The sequence below is a fragment of the Mirounga leonina genome, unplaced genomic scaffold (assembly GCF_011800145.1).
Source record: "Mirounga leonina isolate KUSES-001 unplaced genomic scaffold, KU_Mleo_1.0 Mir_488, whole genome shotgun sequence".
Taxonomy (NCBI): domain Eukaryota; kingdom Metazoa; phylum Chordata; class Mammalia; order Carnivora; family Phocidae; genus Mirounga; species Mirounga leonina.
This window is the reverse complement of record NW_023270777.1, coordinates 1,671,557-1,689,705: the sequence shown is the minus strand read 5'-3', so window position 1 is coordinate 1,689,705 and position 18,149 is coordinate 1,671,557. Positions and strand designations below refer to the sequence as shown.

General features: G+C 55.3%; 3 protein-coding genes across 3 annotated transcripts; 2 read left to right on the top strand and 1 right to left on the bottom strand.

Annotated features, from left to right (window-relative positions):
• Positions 1-65: 65 nt before the first annotated feature.
• Positions 66-3,891, bottom strand: VMO1 (vitelline membrane outer layer 1 homolog). The gene is made up of 3 exons (XM_034989407.1): positions 1,104-3,891; positions 877-992; positions 66-603 (listed from the first exon to the last, which is right to left on the bottom strand). The coding sequence occupies exons 1-3, from the start codon at positions 1,287-1,289 to the stop codon at positions 306-308; spliced, it is 600 nt and encodes a 199-aa protein (XP_034845298.1). The 5' UTR covers positions 1,290-3,891; the 3' UTR covers positions 66-305.
• Positions 3,134-4,503, top strand: GLTPD2 (glycolipid transfer protein domain containing 2). The gene is made up of 4 exons (XM_034989295.1): positions 3,134-3,251; positions 3,359-3,423; positions 3,676-3,842; positions 3,945-4,503. The coding sequence occupies exons 1-4, from the start codon at positions 3,134-3,136 to the stop codon at positions 4,480-4,482; spliced, it is 888 nt and encodes a 295-aa protein (XP_034845186.1). The 3' UTR covers positions 4,483-4,503.
• A 3,669-nt stretch (positions 4,504-8,172) lies between these two features.
• PSMB6 (proteasome 20S subunit beta 6) lies at positions 8,173-10,518 on the top strand. The gene is made up of 6 exons (XM_034989405.1): positions 8,173-8,410; positions 8,795-8,862; positions 9,238-9,369; positions 9,485-9,614; positions 9,819-9,963; positions 10,301-10,518. Exons 1-6 carry the CDS (start codon positions 8,309-8,311, stop codon positions 10,441-10,443), a joined length of 720 nt encoding a protein of 239 aa, XP_034845296.1. The 5' UTR covers positions 8,173-8,308; the 3' UTR covers positions 10,444-10,518.
• Positions 10,519-18,149: the final 7,631 nt, after the last annotated feature.

Genomic DNA, 18,149 nt, shown 5'->3' with positions numbered 1-18,149 from the left:
GAAAGGAAACAGTCTGAGCTCTTAATGAGGACGAGGAGTCTGCCGACGCCCTCAGGAAGCCAGGGACTTCCTTAACTCGGGCGCAGAACTGTGTTTAAGGGCATTTTCCTGGGTTATGGGTCCGTACCTTTCAGTGGCCTGCCGGGACGCCTGAGCCCAAAGCCGACTTTGGGCCTGGCCCAGTGTCGGGCTGGGAGGAAGGCAAGGAGACGCAGTTTCCTACCCCTGAAACAAGCCAGACCAGAGCCAAGACAGAGAAGCTTTAATAGCGAGCGGTGGGACCGGCCCCGGGGCGGGCGCCCTCGTTAACTGCGGCAGCAGAAAAAGCGCACGTCGTTCAGGGCAGTGTCATCCCAGAGGCCCCTCGGCTGCTCCACCTTGGTCTGCAAACCACAAATGCCTTTGGGGCAGGGCTTACTCCATTCTCCAAAGTCGCCCCAGGCCAGGCCGGGCCCCTCCAGCTCCGTGCCGTCTGAGCAGCGGAAGCGAACGTTGTTGGCTGCTGTGTTGTCCCCGTAGGTCTGGGGGGCCTCCACGCGCAGCGAGAAAGCCACGAGGAAGCCCCCGCCGGGACACCACAGGGGCTCACTCCATGCGCCCCACCTGTGAGGGAAGGCGAGAAGTGCTGCCTCTGGGTCCTCCCCACCCCCACTCCGACCCAGGCTTGGGGACTCCTCAGCCAGTGCTGCAGGCCCTGGGTGGGTGGGGTCCGTCACCTGACCTCCACCCAGGGGCGGAGGGGAGGTCTTCCACCCACTCCCCAGCTCTAAACTGCCCCACAGCCCTGGAGGAACCTTTTAGCGGGGAGGGTGGGCATGTAACAGAGGGTAAGGGGCATAGCCGCATCCTGGGGGGCCCTTGGCCCCTGTCCCGCACCTTCCAGACTCGGACTCCACCACGTGCGTGTTGTGCTCCACGTTCCCGCGTGAGCAGTGCAGTCGGATTCCGTTCAAAGCAGTGTCATCGCCAGGAATGCCTTGGGGGTGCTCCTCCTGGGCCAAGAGGAGCAGAGGGACAAGGACCAGTTAAAAGATTGCCAGCCTGTGTCCCCGGGCACAGGGTCGTGCGTCTCCCTCCTCGGAGACCTAGGCCTGAACCCCCACCTTGAGCGAGAACCCGCTGGCAAAGAATGCATCAGGACACATCTCGGGCCAGCCCCAGTCGCCCCAAGGACCCCCATTGGTCACGTTGATGACCGAACCGTAGTCGCTCGGGCTGTTGGCTTGTGCGTGTCCGCAGCAGGTGGCCCACAGCAGGAGGAACAACTGGGCTCCGGCCCCCCTCTCCATTCTGCAGCCTGTGAGGTGGGCCCCGTTCGCGATTTATACCCCCTCTGCCGCTCTGAAGGCTCTGATTACGGAAGGGCCTCCCGGATTAAGTGACACCTGAAACTAATCCATTCCGGGAACCCTGCAGACTCCATTCTCTGCTCAGGGAGACCGAGGCTCCCAGCGCTGGAGGAGGGGCCGAGAGAGCTGACCAGTTGAATAAACCACCCCCTGCTGAACATTTACCGCAGGCCATGGCTTGTGGTTACTTCCTGCAGGCCTTGTTATTCAATCCTCATAAATGGTATAGGAGGTGGGGATTACCCTTTTATTCTGCAGGTGATGGAACCAGGGCTTAGAAATGGCAAGCAACTTATCTAAGGTCACGGTCAGCAAGCTGGGAAACTCCCAGCTCCCACACTGGGAAGTGGAGAGCCTAAGTCTAGGGATGGAAGTGATGCTCTGAAATGCTGGACAGGATTGGTCAGCAGCAACCTTAGGGACCTCCAGGATTAGAGGGAGCATTAGAGGGAGAGATGGGGCAAGAATCCAGAAACTGTGGGAGCTAGAAAGGATCTTCTTAGTGGTTGGGGCCCTGACTCCCAGATAATCTGGGGTACCCCTTCCCCGGAGAAGATAGTATACACAGACAGGAACAATTCTAGGAAGTTTATGGACAGGGGATTGAGAAGCCCCTAGGAACAAGAGATGCTGCTTCTTCTGTCGCTTCCTGGGTCCTTCCCCTGAATGTTTTCCTAGCTTTGACCACCAGGTGGACTCCTAATTCGGGAAGAAAAAACAATGGCTCATCTGTCATGGGGCACACCACCCGATTTGCCTGCTCTCCACACACTTTCCTGTGTTTAGCCAATATATATTTATATAGCAATAATGTATTTGGGCCCAGGCAATATTCTAAGTGCTGCAAATAGAACAGCAACCGGGAAACCCTTGTAAAACAAGGCCCCTGTCTTCATCGGAGCCCACATCCACGTGGGGGAGACAGACGATACATTTTCCAATGGACCTTGAGCTGTGTGAAGGCTCTTTTGTCCCCTTGAGGCCTACTACAGGGCCTGGATGCAGAAACAGTTAATAAAGTTTGTTTTGAAGAATAATGCGGGGGGCGTGCTTGCCTGGCTCAGTCCGTAGAGCATGCAACTCTTGATCTTTGGGCCATGAGTTCATTCCATGTTGGGCATAGAGATTACTTAAAAAAAAAAAAAAAAATCACGCACGCAAAAAATGAATAACCGCAGAACCAGAACCAATCCGGAGTTTAAAAGGAATTAAACCACAAAAACGTAAATGGTTAAAGCATCCAGGTCAAGACAGGTCGCCTGGAGACGGGATTGTGAATTTAGAAGTGGGTGCTTCCTGGATCCCAGGTGCCCTATGTTTGAACTTCATAGGTTAAGATTTATGGAGCAATTGTGGTCAGCTTTTCCCTGTACAGTGTTTGCACACACATTGTCATTTAATCCTCGGATGAGATCGACAAAGTACCTATTATTTATTGTCCTCAATTTATGGTGGTGGGAATTCAAGCCCAGTTAGCGTAGGGCCCACACCCATTGCTCGGTGGGGGAGCTGGTTCTCACCCCGGCCCCTCTTCCCTCTTACTACAACCTGGCCCTACACGGAAGGCAAACGCAGAGACCAGTGGTTGCTGCCGAACCCCACCCCCCCCCAACCCCAAGTCCTCTTCATCCTGTCCTTCTCCGCTGGGATGCTGCCCTCTGGAGCAAAGAGCACAGGGGAAGGGGACTTAGTAGGTTAATTATTAACCCTTAACAACTTAGGGCACCGCAGGCTTCTCCCAAGGCGGAGGGACAAGGGCTGGCTTGGGGCTGGAGAGGGGGGCGATGGCCCCAGCAGCAGCCGTGGGTCTCGTGCTGCTTCCGCTGGCCTCGCGGCGCTGGGTCCGCCACGCGATTCCTCTGGCGCTCCTCTTGCTGCTTTATCTCTGCGCTTGGAGCTTTCGTAAGCGGTCCCTTCCCTCATCGGCTCTGGGAGGAACCGGGAAGCCAAGCGCTGGGGACCTAGGCCCCCTCCTCGCGCCCTCACCGCCCGGCCTCGCCCCTCCCCAGGCGCCCTCTCAGGCTGCAGATCCGGGACACCGCCGTGCCTTCCCGAGGGAACATCGCCTGTCCAGGTATGCTCGGCACGGGGCCAGGACCGGGAGCTCCGGGTGGGGCCCCGATCGCGGGGAGCGGGGCCGGGCTGAGGATCTGGTGACGGGCGGGTCCTGCTCCTCGCGTCCCCTCTCCCGTCCGAAGCCGAGTACAGCAGGAGAGACGCCAGCCGTAGGAGTCATTTCTGCAGGGCCCCACTGGGCTGCGGGGCGAAGGAGGCCCAGCAGGCTAGGGGTTCCGCTCCCGCCCCCTTCGCCCGTGTCTCCCCCCAGGTCCCGCGGCAGTCGGGTCCCCTGGAGGCCCCCGAGGGGGAAGAGCCTCGATGTGTGGGCCCCCAGGGGGTGGTGGGCCGCGTGATGTGGCCGTTCCGCGCCAGTCTGGACCCCGAAGGGGATGTGGCGTTGTCGCAGTACCTAGCCGGATGGAGGGCGCTGGTCAGGTGAGCGGTCTCGCGCCCCCCACCCCCACCCCCGGCGCCCGCCCCCCGGAGTCCCCCGCCCCCTCCCCAACCACCGCGCTCTGCCCGCCACGGAACACGCAGGTTCCTAACTCCCCTCGGCTCCATCTTCGCCTTCGCCACGGGCGAGGCCTTCGCCAAAGTGACAGCTCTCGAGGCTCGGGTGCACGGCCCCGAGGCGGCGCACTACTCCTCGCTGGCGGCCATGGTGGCGTGGGAGCGGCGGGAGGGACTGCTGGAGCGCCCCGGGATCGCCCCCCGAGACGCCGCCAGCTCCTCGGGCTCACGGATCCTGCTCTTGCTGCACCGAGCGCTGCGCTGGTCCCAGCTCTGCCTCCACCGGGTGGCGACCGGGGCGCTCGGAGGCCCGGACGCCGGCGCGCAGTGCAGCGACGCGTACCGCACGTCCCTGGGCCCGCACCACCCCTGGCTGGTCCGCCAGGCCGCCCGCCTCGCGTTCCTCGCCTTCCCGGGCCGCGACCGCTGGCTCGAGCTGGCGTGCCCGGGCGCCGGGGAGGCGGAGGCGCGGGCCGCGCTGCTCCGGGCGGCGGGCACCCTGGAGGATGTCTTCAACCGCACCCAGGGCTTGCTGGCCGAGCGCGGCCTCCTCCAGCTGGCCTGAGGCCCCCCCCCCCCCCGCGGCCGGGACCCGCCGAGACGCGAGCGACCCGCGTCCGGCCGGCCGGCCCCCGGCGCTCGGCCGGGGGGCGGGGCCGCCGGAGCCACGCCCCCGCGCGACGGCTCCGCCTGCAAGGCCCGCCCCCGGCGGGGTGGGTGTAGCGCCCGTCCCGCTCTGCGCAGGCGCGGGGCGAGGGGCGGAGCTGTGGGAACGAGTGTGGTTGGGTAGCCGTGGACTCCGGGCGTCTCGTGTGATGACGGCAGGCGCTTAAGGGAAGCAGGAAACAATGGATTGGGGAGATGTGTCATCCCTGTTCCCGGCAGCCGAGAGACGCTCCCGGGGCCCGCTCCCAGCCGCTCCCACGGCCGCGTGCCAAGTCTCCAGCCCAGACCCGCGCCCTGGGCCGGCAAATGCAACACGTCCCACGCGGATCCATCCGCCCCTGCCAGAGCTGCCCCTCTCCGTGTGTCCCCTGTCTCGGCCCATAAGTGGCACCCTCTCCTTTCAGCTACGCGAGCCGAAAACCGGTGCGTCACCACTCACACCGAGCGGGCGCTCGGCTCGATAGGGTCTGTTCATTAAAAGACCTCCTTGGCCCCTCCCACAACAATAGGGAACGGGAAGGTGTGTGGCCATTTCACACGCTGGGAACTCTCAGATGGGGAGTCCAGCCCATTCCCCCCCGCGCCCCAGAATCCTATATATACAGCTACTTATTAGATACCTTCACCCGGATTTCTACCAGACCTAACGAACCTAACAGGTCCAAACCTGAGCTGCTGATGCCCTTTCCTCCTCCCCAACACTTCCTTCATAGTCTTTGCCAGCTCAGTAAGTGACCACTCCATTCTTCCAGGTCCTTAAGCCAACAACTTGGTAGTCATCCTGACTTCTGTTTCTCTTTCATCACACCCACACCTAATCTGTCAGAATCTGACCGTTTCCCACTATCTCCACTGCCACCACCCTTGTCGAGCCAACTTTATCACCTGGATTATTACAATAGCCTCCTAATTGTCTCTCTGTCCCATACTCGATTTCCCGAATGTGTATCTTCAATGGAACAGCCAAAGTAATCTCTTAAAATATAGATCATATCCCATCACTTCCAGGCTCAAAACCTTCCAGTGGCTCCCTGTTGCACTCAGATGAAAAAAAAAATTTTTTTTAATTTAAGCGTAAATGTCATATTTTGGATCATATTTTCAGTTGGATCATATTTTCAGTTGAGAATGGATCATATTTTCAGTTGAAAATGATGAAAAGCTTCGTAAAGGTCCTATGTGATCTGACTCTGTACTAGCCAAATTGACCTCTTTGATTTTCATTCAATATTTCAGGCATGATCCTGCCTCAAGATCTTTTTTTTTTTTAAAGATTTTATTTATTTATTTGAGAGAGAGAGAATGAGAGAGAGCACATGAGAGAGGGGAGGGTCACAGGGAGAAGCAGACTCCCTGCCGAGCAGGAAGCCCGATGCAGGACTCGATCCCGGGACTCCAGGATCATGACCTGAGCCGAAGGCAGTCGCTTAACCAACTGAGCCACTCAGGCACCCCCTGCCTCAAGATCTTTGTACTTGCTCTTCCCTCTGTCTGGAATGCTTTTCCACCAAATAGAGACATGACTTCCCTCAGTTCCTTCTGGACTTTACTCAAATGTCTCCGCAGGGAGACCTTCCCTGATGATTCTTTCTAAAATTTCAACACACACACACACACTTCCTATTTCCCTTCCCTACTCTGTTTTTTTTTTTTCTTAATATGAGTCACTATCTAATAATATGCTGTATGTTGTACTTATTTGTTTTGTTTTGTTTCCATTGAGAAATATAAGCTGCATGGGGCAGCGAATTTCTAGACAGAAATTTGTTCCCTGATGTACCTCCAGTGTCTCAAACAGTGTCTGTCTCCTAGTAGACATTCAACAGCTTTTTGTTAAATGAATGTCTGAGCACGAAAAGATGGCCAGAGCCCAGAGTCCAAAAGAAAAGAGGAGGTTGCACAGTAATGCAAATATACTTAATGCTGCTGAATCATACATCAAAAATGGTTAAAATGCTGAACTTTACGTTACGTTATTTGTATTTTACTACAATAAAAAATTAAAAAGTAAAGAGGAGATGTGATTCTGGACAGGTAGTCAGGAGCAAGTTCAAGAAGGATGTGACAAACTACCTTACAGAGATAGGACTTTATCTCCAGAGTTCATTTTAAGCAGGGGATTGTTTAGACCATACTTGCAATTCAAAAACCAGCTCCAGCTGTGGTATGTAGAGGACTACAGCAGAGTCATAGGAAGACCGCTCCACACAACAACGGCAAATTACACATTCTTCTCAAGTGCACATATGACATTCTCCAAAAGAGACCATATGTTAGGCTCTCAATAAATTTTAAAAGATTAAAAAATAAAAATAAAGAAAATAAAAAAAGATTAGGGGCGCCTGGTGGCTCGGTCGGTTAAGCATCCGACTCTTGATTTCAGCTCAGGTCATGATCTCAGGGTGCTAGTGATCGAGCCCCGCATCTGGTTCCCTGCTCAGCAGGAAGCCTGCTTCTCCCTTTCCCACTCCCCCTGCTTGTGTTCTCTCTCTCGCTGTGTCTCTCTCTGTCAAATAAATAAATAAAATCTTTAAAAAAAAAAACTATAAAAGAAGAGCAAACTAAAACTTAAAAAAAAAAAAGCAGAAGAAAAAAATAATAAAGATCAGAGTGGAGGGGCACCTGGGTGGCTCAGTCGGTTGAGCGTCTGTCTTCTCCGCTCAGGTCACGATCTCAGGGTCCTGAGATCAAGCCCTGCACCAAGCAGGGAGCCTGCTTCTCCTTCTGCCCCTCCCCTTGCTCATGCTCTCTCAAATACATAAAATATTTTTTAAAATTTTAAATGTTTGCGTTGCAAAGAATACCAATGAAGGAAGTGAAAACACAATCTAGAGAATGGGAGAAAATATTTGCAAATCTTATGTCTGCCAAAGGCCTAGTAAATAGAAATAAAAAAGAACACTTAGGATTCAACAATAAAAAGATAATCCAATTTGGGGGGGACCTGGCTGGCTCAGTCGCTGGAGCATGTGATGCTTGATCTTCGCGTTGTGAATCGGAGCCCCACGATGAGTGTAGAGATTACTTAAAAAATAATAATAATGAAATAAAATAAAAAGGGCTAAGGATTTGAATAGGCATTTCTCCAAAGAAGATATACAGATGGCCAGCACGTGAAAACATGCTGAACATCACTAATCATTAAGGAAATGGGGCGGGGGGCGGGGAAGAGCAGCTACACAAGATGCCACTTCACGCCCACGAGGACGGCACGGTGACCGTCAGCGAGGATGTGGAGAAATCGCAACGCTCAGGCATGCACACGGGGCTCGTGGGCCATCACATGGGGCAGCTGCTATGGGAAACTGTCATTTCCTCAAAATGCTAAGTCTAGAGTTTCTACATGACCCAGCCATTCCGCTCCTAGTGTACGGTCCTGGGTGTATACACCTAAGAGAAACGAGAGCAGCGTGGCCATTCTAATTCAGAGACGCTCAAGCGCATCCCAACACTCTGAACTGCCCCTCCCATCAGATTACGTCACTCCCGCGCAGCCCCATGGGAAACGTAGGCCGTCCACGCTGTCTCGGGCGCTTTTCTGTGTGTCGGCAGGCCACGCTGCCGTCGAGCGCTCACTGTCGCAAAAGAACCCTCCCTGCGCCGTTCCTTTCCCTTCTGCCGTCAACCGTGACTTAGCTTCGCCGGCAGACGGCTTCACCGCGGGACTGAAGAGCGTGACAGAGCGCTTTACGACAGTTGCTTTGGGGCAGTGCTGGAGGAGGAAGATGGCGGCCACCTTAGTAGCCGCTCGAGGAGCGGGGTCCGCGCCGGCCTGGGGTCCCGAGGCCATTACCCCGGACTGGGGAAGCCGCGAAGTCTCCACGGGGGTGAGGAGGCGCTCGGGGTTCAGGAGATGTGCCCAAGGCTTGATGCGATGGGAGGATGAGGCCTGAGTGGGCTGGGAAACGGGAGGGCGGGGGAGGGAGGTGGGCGGATGCGCTGTAGCAGGGAAGAGGTATCCTGAGGATGTTGCAGAGTGGTGGGGAGGGGAGGCTGGGGCGCGGAGTCCCCGGATCTTGCGGGACGAGGGTTTCAGGCCCGGATGGGCCTCTGGGGATCTGAGGATTGGAATTCTGGAATTCAGGAGACTGGATGGCGGATCGGTGGCGCACGACTTGCCTACTCCAGGGACTGCATTGAGGGGTCGGTGAAGTTTGTGAATGCGGGAGAATGGGGAGGAGGGCCAGATTCACCCCTTTCCTTTCTCCCAGACCACTATCATGGCCGTGCAGTTTGAAGGGGGCGTGGTTCTGGGAGCCGACTCCAGAACAACCACTGGGTGAGCCTAGGACAGATACCGGCCGGTCGTCCCGTCTTTGCTTCCCTCCCTCCCTTCCTTCCCTTTCCTTCCTTCCCTTTCCTTCCCTTCCTTGCCTAGCAGTCCGTTCTTACCCTCCACGGCCCACCGCGGGAAGGGAGGTTTCTCCCCTCCTTGGACTTAAGGATTGGTTCCAGCTCCTACTGCTTCCCAGTTTTCCCTCTCACCCTTTGGTGAAATCTTTGCGAAAAGTCTGTTCTCCAGCTAGCTTTCAGTTTGGGTGAGAACTGATGGGAACTGCTGGAATTCCTATTCCTGAGCCCCAGGAGCGGGTAGTAATGGGGTGGGGGTGGGAGACAAGTGGGATCGCTCCCTCACTGCCCTGCCACCCTGCAGGTCCTACATCGCCAATCGAGTGACTGACAAGCTGACCCCTATCCACGACCGTATTTTCTGCTGCCGCTCAGGCTCAGCGGCCGATACCCAGGCAGTAGCCGATGCGGTCACTTACCAGCTTGGTTTCCACAGGTACTTGCGGGCGGGGGAGGAGCAAGTGTCTGCAGGGAGTTGCGACCCGAGGTGCTAAGTGGCCTGACTCGCGGGTCCTGACGCTGTCTTTCCTGTCACTCGCCTCACCCTCTAGCATTGAGCTGAACGAGCCTCCGCTGGTACATACAGCAGCCAGCCTCTTCAAGGAGATGTGCTATCGGTACCGAGAGGACCTGATGGCGGGAATCATCATTGCGGGCTGGGACCCCCAAGAGGGAGGGCAGGTGAGGCGCCCCCGCCCCACCCCCATCAGAGCCCTGGAGCCAGGCCTTTGAGCCTCTCCGCACCCCAGCCATTTTCTGTTTTTCTTCCCAGCCCCTGCCTCACTTACTGTTAACTCCTCCCAGACCGATCCCACTCAGACCGGTGTATGGACGTGTGTTGCCAAAAGTACACCTGGTGACTCTTCTCCTCCTCCCACCCGGCAGGTGTACTCAGTGCCCATGGGGGGCATGATGGTGAGGCAGTCCTTTGCCATTGGGGGCTCTGGGAGCTCCTACATCTACGGCTACGTCGATGCTACCTACCGGGAAGGCATGACCAAGGAAGAGTGTCTCCAGTTCACTGCCAATGGTGAGAACTTGGGTTTCTGGGCCTGTGAGCGCCAACCTGCATGTCCAAGTACTTTCGTATCCATTCCTCATTTCTTTTTTTTTTTTTTAAGATTTTATTTATTTATTTGGCATAGAGATAGCGAGAGCAGGAACACAAGCAGGGGGAGCGGGAGAGGGAGAAGCGGGCTTCTTGCCGAGCAGGGAGCCCGATGTGGGACTCGATCCCAGGACCCCGGGATCATGACCTGAGCCGAAGGCAGACGCTTAACCACTGAGCCACCCAGGCGCCCCCATTCCTCATTTCTTGTAGCGAAGCCAGAATCTCACTGACCCCAGCTTTCTCCTTTTGTTCACAGCTCTTGCCCTGGCCATGGAGCGGGACGGCTCCAGTGGAGGGGTGGTCCGCCTGGCAGCCATCGCGGAATCAGGGGTGGAGCGGCAGGTACTTTTGGGAGACCAGGTTCCCAAATTCACCATTGCCACTTTACCACCCCCCTGATGCCTGGAGTTCTAGGATACAACGAGAGACACCCCATAGTGACGTAAAATTCAATAAACCGTTTGTCCGAGAGGATCTGCTCTGAGGTTCTTTTCTTGACCTCAAGGCTGCACTTGTTTGGCCCATTCCTGTGTGGACAAAGCTCTGCTCTGAGCTGAGAGGGAGACAAGCCTTTGCAAGAATGGTTTTCAAGCCGCTTTCTCCAGCCTGCCTTCCCCCACACTCCCTTTCCTCCACCATACCCAGGTCCTTAGGACACCAAGGTGTGGTTGAAATGGGGCCTCCCACAAATGGCCCACCTCCTTCCCTGCTCAAGCCCAGGGTGGAACTCAGATTCCTGACTGGGACTGGGGTCACCTCCCCTCAGCCTGCCTCCTGCTTGTCATCGTGGCTGGCTACTGACCCAAAGGCCAGAGGACAGCAGATCTCCGGCCCAGACTCATGGTCCCCTCCCTCCACGCTCACCTCTGTCACCTCGTCTTGTCGGGAGCAGCAGTGTGACTACATTGGCTTTGGGGACAAAGGTGGACCTTGTTTGCAAATAGCATTTAAGATGGGTGTCGGGCGGGAAAGGGGGCCCCCGGGAGCGCTGTGGGCCAGCCCTGAAAGCCGTCATTCCCACAGGGGTGTGATGCCGAACCTATCTTCAGCCCCTGGCATGAGGCTGAGAGTAGACTCCGGGCCCCCAAGGCTATCCGCACTCAACCCGGGGACCTACAGGAGCTCAGTGTGTGCATTCCGGTGCCTGTGTTTCCTCCACTCTGGGGATAAGGGAACTGTAGGAACCACGGTGGAAAACTTGGTTCTAGAATACGGTCCTGCCCTGGAGGATTTTGGAGATTACAAGGGAGGCTTCCTCAAGAGGTGGGAGGTCCTGGATTAAGTAAGAAAGAGCAGAGAAGGACTGCCGATCCCAAACATGTCCCTCAAACTTAAAGTAACCCATAGAGAGGGGCGCCTGGGTGGCTCAGGCAGTTAAGCGTCTGACTCTGGATTGCGGTTCGGGTCCTGATCTCAGGGTCCTGGGGTGGATCCCCGTGTCCCCTCCGTCCTCAGCGGGGAGTCTGCTTCAGGATTCTCTCTCCCTCTGCCCCCCCCTGCCCCCCCCCCCGCCCTGCTTGCTCACACTCTCTTTCTCTAAAAAATAAATAGATCTTAAAAAAAAATTAGTCACCCATAGAGAACTTTTGACTTTTCTCCAAACCTGTTTACCCAGTCCTCCCTCCCTCAAGGCATCTTCACTTCCTCTGTCCCCCGCACTCTGCAGTGAGCCAGACAGTAGGTCCTAAAAACTCCGTCCGCTTCCTGCCGTCTTGCACGCAGCTCTTTCGTAAGTGGTGTGACATCAATTTCAGGGGTACGACATAGTGATTCGACAACCACGCTGTGCTCACTGCACACCCATCATGACTTGCCTGCCGGATGGCAGTGGCCCGGTGCCCTCCTGCAACCTTTTCCGTAGAGCAACCAGAGTGGTCTTTCCATGTAAGTGAGGGCGTGTCGTCCCCTACTTGACCTTCCTCAATGTCTTACCAGCCCGTCTAGGATAATATTTTAGCTCCTCACCGTGGCCCAGCTGCCCCAACAGGTCCTCCCAACGGTGACACTCTGGTCACTGGCTTTTTTCCTCTTCCCTAGGACCTCAGGGGTTTCACACTCACACTTCCTGTTTTTCCTGCCCAGGACTCATCCTCCCTGATTTTTTTTTTTTAAGATTTTATTTATTTATTTGACAGAGAGCGAGAGCAGGAACACAAGCAGGGGGAGCGGGAGAGGGAGAAGCAGGCTTCCCGCCGAGCAGGGAGCCCGATGCGGGGCTCGATCCCAGGACCCTGGGACCATGACCTGAGCCGAAGGCAGACGCCTAACGACTGAGCCACGCAGGCGCCCCTAAAATAAACTTTTTCAGAGTGGTTTTAGGTTCACGACAGAACTGGGCGGAGGTTTCCCGGCCGCCGTGCGGCCCTCACACGCGCTCAGCCTCCCCCACTGTCAACATCTGTCAGAAACAGCGAATCCGCACGACACAGGGGTTCCCAGTTTTCACTTGGCTCCTTGCCGTTCGGGTCTCAGCTCAAATGCCACCTTAGCAGCAGCTCCTCCCTGACTACCTGGGGTTCCAGAAGCGCCCCCTCCACCCGGCTCTCGCGGTACCGTGTCATTTGCCCCGTAGCAGCGTTCGCCGCGCTCTCTCCCAGCTCCTGTGTTTATTTACTGTCTGTGAGAAGGGCAGGCTCTCTGCTTGGTCCACCGATGCGCCCTCACTGCCTGCCAGGGAGTAACGAATGTGCGCCCTCGCCTCAGCCCCGGTCCTGTCCGGCCTCCAGCCCCCAACAGCTCACCACCCTCCACTCTGAGCTTGACCTCGGCACACCCCACACCCGCTTCTGCAGGCCCCACCCGGGCTCCCCGTGAGATCAGCTGCGTCATATTCACCTGCCCCACGTCCCCTCCCCTACGTGCCGCCCTCCCTGCCTCGGCCCCAGGACCCAGCCCCTAACCACCGCCACCCCCCCAGCCCCAACATGCACACAACACTGGGCAACTCTGAGTATATTTGACGACAAGGTCATGAGGGACGGGGGTCCGGACGGATCACGGAGAAGACTGGGGAGGGGAGGTTGCCAAGCTTCCTGGAAGTTCAGCCCCTGGTTGTCCCCGTTAAATGGTGGAGTCGTTGGCGGATGCGAAGTCATGCAGCTGGTGACGGAAGGAGAGTCGGGCTTTCCGGCTGAAGTAGGCGCCAGACCCCAAGGACGGCACCCCTCCCTCGGCCGTGATGGGGGCCGGGCTGGGATTTGGATCTGGACGGACAGCGGGATCCAGGCCTGCAAAGGAGACTGGAGGAGGAAGAAGGCTATTGTGGGTCAGCGTTCTCCTTCCTTCCCTGCAGCGAGGAGGGAAGAGGCCAGGGAGGGCCCTGGGGCAGGGAGAGGGGTCGCAGAGAGAGAGCAGTGGTCACCGGGCCTCACACGCGGAGGGCCCCCGTGCTCCCCGGGATGCTCTGCTGTCAATCTTGAAGGTGTTAACTTTTTTTTTTTTTTTTTTACCAGGGGGCTTCTCTTCCTCATTTTGCATCGGGCAGTCCTATGGAGAAGTCCACCTCCCACCCAGGAAAACAAATGATTCTTTTCCCTTCACTGCCTTGAGCCTTTACCTTTCTCCCCAGAGTGAGCGTGCCCACCCGTTTTCCTCGGTCTCCCCCCCGTACCTGCTCCTCTTGCAGTCCCCCGCTGTCTCCGGCACCCACACCATGGGAAACACCATGCCCCCTTGAGACCCATCTCAACAGTGGAGGCGACCGGGATGCTGGGAACGGCCAGGAGGGCCCCAGGAGGAGGGGTGTGGCTTCCAAGCCCCCCCAGTGTGGGCCAAACTACCACTTAGCCTCAGACCGCCTGGTGATTACAGGCGCCAGGGGATGGAAGGAGAAGAAGAGGGAGGAGGAAAGAGGTGGACGGGCACCCCATCCAAACACCTATCCTTCTGTGCCCCCTCCACTTGGGGCGCTCTCTGGTCTGCAGGGAGAAGCAGGAGGACGCTGGGAGGGGTGGATGGCAGAGACAGACACCGAGGGGCTGGGACACACGGACACATCGTGGCAAAGCCGGCCGACTCAGTCCCAGCCTGGACACTGCCGGGGGCTCATGTGTATTCTGGAATGAGAATCCAGAACGCCCGAGATCTGAGAGTTTAGAGAACGGTCTATTTTTGTAGAAGGAGACATTGTGCAGGGCAGGGAAACGTTTGGTTCTCGCTGAACGGTCTGGTACCTCTTGTACCCTTCTCGGAAGACGGTTGTTGTTGATTCGCGAGGCTGTCCCGGGCAGATTCAAGGGACTTGTACACGTTACTTTATTTCATCTTGCCCGCGGTCCTCGGAGATGCGCATTATTACCGTCCTGCTTCCACAGCAGAGGAGCTGGAGACATGGAGATCCTTTGGCAACTTGCCGAAGGTCACGCAGGCAGTTAGAGCCGGAACTTCTTACCCCCGCCAGGCTGACCCGTCCACTCTGAACCCCACAGGGCGACCTTCAGGCACTGAGGCCCTCAGCCAGGCCTGGGGGGCCAGAGCGCCCGCGGCAAGGACTCTGAATGCCCCCCAGCCCGGGAGGGCTGTGCGAATGTGATCCCACCCTTCCCTGAGGGTATCCCCTACTGTCCGACTTAGAAATCTGTTTCATATTTCTTTTTTTTTTTTTTTTAAGATTTTATTTATTTATTTGAGACAGAGAGAATGAAGAGACCGAGAGCATGAGAGGGAGGAGGATCAGAGGGAGAAGCAGACTCCCTGGCTGAGCAGGGAGCCCGATGCGGGACTCGATCCCGGGACTCCAGGATCATGACCCGAGCAGAAGGCAGTCGCTTAACCGACTGAGCCACCCAGGCGCCCCATGATTTTATTTATTTGAGAGAGAGAGAATGAGAGAGAGCACATGAGAGGGGGGGAGGGTCAGAGGGAGAAGCAGACTCCCTGCCGAGCAGGGAGCCCGATGCGGGACTCGATCCCGGGACTCCAGGATCATGACCTGAGCCGAAGGCAGTCGCTTAACCGACTGAGCCACCCGGGCGCCCTGTTTCATATTTCTAAAACAACCTGAGGGAAGCACAGATCTCCATGTACGTGAATACACACATCTGCGTACAGTTCTAGGAGTCCTAACAAAGGTATACACCTAGGAGACAACCACCCAGTCAAGATACTGGACGTTTCCGTCACCAACTCCCCTTAACGTGCCTCGCTGTCAACCTTGTCCCCTCCCCCAGCCACAGGCGCCCACTGATCTCAGTTCAATCCGTAAAGATCAGCTCTGCCGGTTTCAGAACTTTATATAAATGAATCATATCGTGTTAACTTTCTTGTGCCCGTCCGGTTTCTGCCGGCATAATGGTTTTGACATTCACCCAGGTTGTATGTATTTGCAGTTTCCTTGTGCTTTTTGTAATAACCGTTTTATTGATATAAATGACATACCGTAAAATTCACCCTTTAAAAGTATACAAGTCGGTGGTTTTTGCTATATTCACAGCTGTGCAGACATCGCAACTGATTTTATAACATTTTCATCACCCTCAAGAGACCCCGTGCCCCCGGCCAGTCACCCCCCTGTTCTCTTCCTCCCCGGCTGGTGGCCACCACTAACCTACCTTCTGTCCCCACGGATGCCGCATAGATGAACTCCTACACTACGTGGTCCTTTGCGTCTGACTGTGTTCACGGAACATCCTGTTTTCAAGGTTCGTCCCTGTTGTAGCACGTGTTCGTACTTTATTCCTTTTTACGGCTGAGTAGTATTCCGCTGTGCTACGCCACATTTCGGGTATCCATTCGTTAGTTGATGGACACTGGGCTGTTCCTCCGTTTCGGCTATTTGAATACTGCTCCTACGGACGTTCACATACAGGTGTCTGTGTGGACATCTGTTTTTAATTCTCTTGGGTCTACTTTTTTCTTTTATTTTGTTTTAAAGATTTACTTACTTTAGAGAAAGAGAGAGAGTACAAGCTGGGGAAGGGGAGAGGGAGAGAGAATCTCAAGCAGGTTCCCCACGGAGCTCGGAGCCCTATTCCGGGCTCGACCCCACGACCCTGAGGAGCATGACCTGAGCAGAAACCAAGAGTCAGCCGCCTAACCAACTGAGCCACCCAGGCTCCTCTAACTTTTTTCTTCTAATTGAAGTACAGTTGACACACAATGTTACCTTGGTTTTAGGTGATCGGACAGTGATTGGACAGGTCTGTCCATTATGCTGTGCTCACGAGTGTGACACCCGGCACCAAACGACGCTATTCCAGTACCACTGACTATAATCCCCACGCTGAACCTTTCATCTCCATGGCTTATTCCTTCCATAACCGGAAGCCTGGACCTCCAACTCCCCTCCACGCATTTTGCCCATCCCCTGCCCCCACTCTCTGGCAACCACATTTTGTACTTAGGTGTCTGTTCATGCTTTGTTTGTCCATTCTGTTTTTGAGAGAGAGAGAATGTGGGGAGCAGAGGGAGAGGGAGAGAGAGAATCTTAAGCAGCCTCTGAGCTGGGCTCGATCTCAGGACCCTGAGATCATGATCTGAGCCGAAATCAAGAGTAAGAGGCTTAACCGATTGAGCCACCCAGACATCCCTGTTCATTTTGGTTTTTTAGATTCTGCTTGTAAGTGAAATCATATATTTGTCTTTCTCTGACTTTTTTTAAAAAGACTGTATTTATCTATCTGACGGGGAGAGAGAGAGAGAGCACGAGCAGGGAGGGGACAGAGGCAGAGGGAGAAGCAGACTCCCGGTGGAGCAGGGAGCCCAACGCGGGGCTCGATCCCAGGACCCCGGGATCATGACCTGAGCCGAAGGCAGACGCTTAACCATCTGAGCCACCCAGGCGCCCTATTACTATCTTTTTAAAAGATTTTATTTATTTGACAGAGAGAGAGCACGAGCAGCAGAGGGAGAGGGAGAAGCAGACTCCCCCGGGGAGCAAGGAGCCCGATGCGAGAATCGATCCCAGGACCCTCAGACGCTTAACCGACTGGGCCACCCAGGCGTCCCCAAAGCGCCATTATTTTAAACACACATGCCCCATTCAGTGAGGAAGTGTTTGTGATACACGTATCTGATAAAGGATTTTCATCCTAAATATAGGGGCGCCTGGCTGGCTCGGTTGGGAGAGCCTTCCACTCTTGATCTCAGGATCCTGAGTTCAGGCCCCATGTTGGGCGTGGAGCCCACCTAAAAAAATTAGAAAATAAAGTAAAAATACAAAATACATTAAAAACTCATAATTCAATGATAAGACAACATGTTTTTTTAAAAATTAGGCACAGGGGCGCCTGGGTGGCTCAGTCGTTAAGCGTCTGCCTTCGGCTCAGGTCATGATTCCAGGTCCTGGGATCGAGCCCCACATTGAGCCCGCATCAGGCTCCCTGCTTGGCGGGAGGCCTGCTTCTCCCTCTCCCACTCCCCCTGCGTTCCCTCTCTCGCTGTGTCTCTCTCTCTGTCAAATAAATAAATAAAATCTTTAAAAAATAAATTAATTAATTAAAAAAATAAAATAAATAAAAATTAGGCACAGACCAGAACAGACACTTTGCAAAAGAAGATATACAAATGGCCAATAAGCACACGAAACACGGTCAACATCATGAAGCATCAGAGAAATGCAGATAAAACTGCAGTGATTTACCACTTTACACTCATTAGAACGGCTCACCCTGGAAAGACGGACAGCGTCATGTGCTGGCCATGCTGCGGGACAACTGGAAGTAACATCCCTCGATATGGGCGATGCAAAACGGAACTACCATTTTGGAAACCAGTTTAGCAGTTTCTTGTAAAGTTAAAATACACTTCTTGCACGACCCAGCAACTCCACTCCTAGCCGTTCAGCCAGGAGCAAGGAAAACGCATCTGCACACAAGGACTTAGGCAGGAATGTTTATGGAAGCTCTATGGCAACAGACTAGAAACAACCCAGATGTCCCTCAGGAGGAGAGAGAAGGAAATCTGCACTTAAAAAAGAGGCCAGGGCGCCTGGGTGGCTCAGTTGGTTAAGCGACTGCCTTCGGCTCAGGTCATGATCCTGGAGTCCCGGGATCGAGTCCCGCATCGGGCTCCCTGCTCGGCGGGGGGTCTGCTTCTCCCTCTGACCCTCCCCCTCTCATGTGCTCTCTCTCTCTCTCTCTCACTCAAATAAATGAATAAATAAAATT

Excerpts from the sequence above, each read along its gene's own strand:
- PSMB6 (XM_034989405.1), top strand. The coding sequence starts at position 8,309 with ATGGCGGCCACCTTAGTAGCCGCTCGAGGAGCGGGGTCCGCGCCGGCC. Across the intron at positions 8,863-9,237 it reads GACTCCAGAACAACCACTGG|GTCCTACATCGCCAATCGAG; the intron begins GTGAGCCTAGGA and ends GCCACCCTGCAG. Across the intron at positions 9,370-9,484 it reads TACCAGCTTGGTTTCCACAG|CATTGAGCTGAACGAGCCTC; the intron begins GTACTTGCGGGC and ends CTCACCCTCTAG.
- GLTPD2 (XM_034989295.1), top strand. The coding sequence starts at position 3,134 with ATGGCCCCAGCAGCAGCCGTGGGTCTCGTGCTGCTTCCGCTGGCCTCG. Across the intron at positions 3,424-3,675 it reads AGGGAACATCGCCTGTCCAG|GTCCCGCGGCAGTCGGGTCC; the intron begins GTATGCTCGGCA and ends GTCTCCCCCCAG. Across the intron at positions 3,843-3,944 it reads GGATGGAGGGCGCTGGTCAG|GTTCCTAACTCCCCTCGGCT; the intron begins GTGAGCGGTCTC and ends CGGAACACGCAG.
- VMO1 (XM_034989407.1), bottom strand. The coding sequence starts at position 1,289 with ATGGAGAGGGGGGCCGGAGCCCAGTTGTTCCTCCTGCTGTGGGCCACC. Across the intron at positions 993-1,103 it reads CCAGCGGGTTCTCGCTCAAG|GAGGAGCACCCCCAAGGCAT; the intron begins GTGGGGGTTCAG and ends CTCTTGGCCCAG. Across the intron at positions 604-876 it reads GTGGAGTCCGAGTCTGGAAG|GTGGGGCGCATGGAGTGAGC; the intron begins GTGCGGGACAGG and ends CTTCCCTCACAG.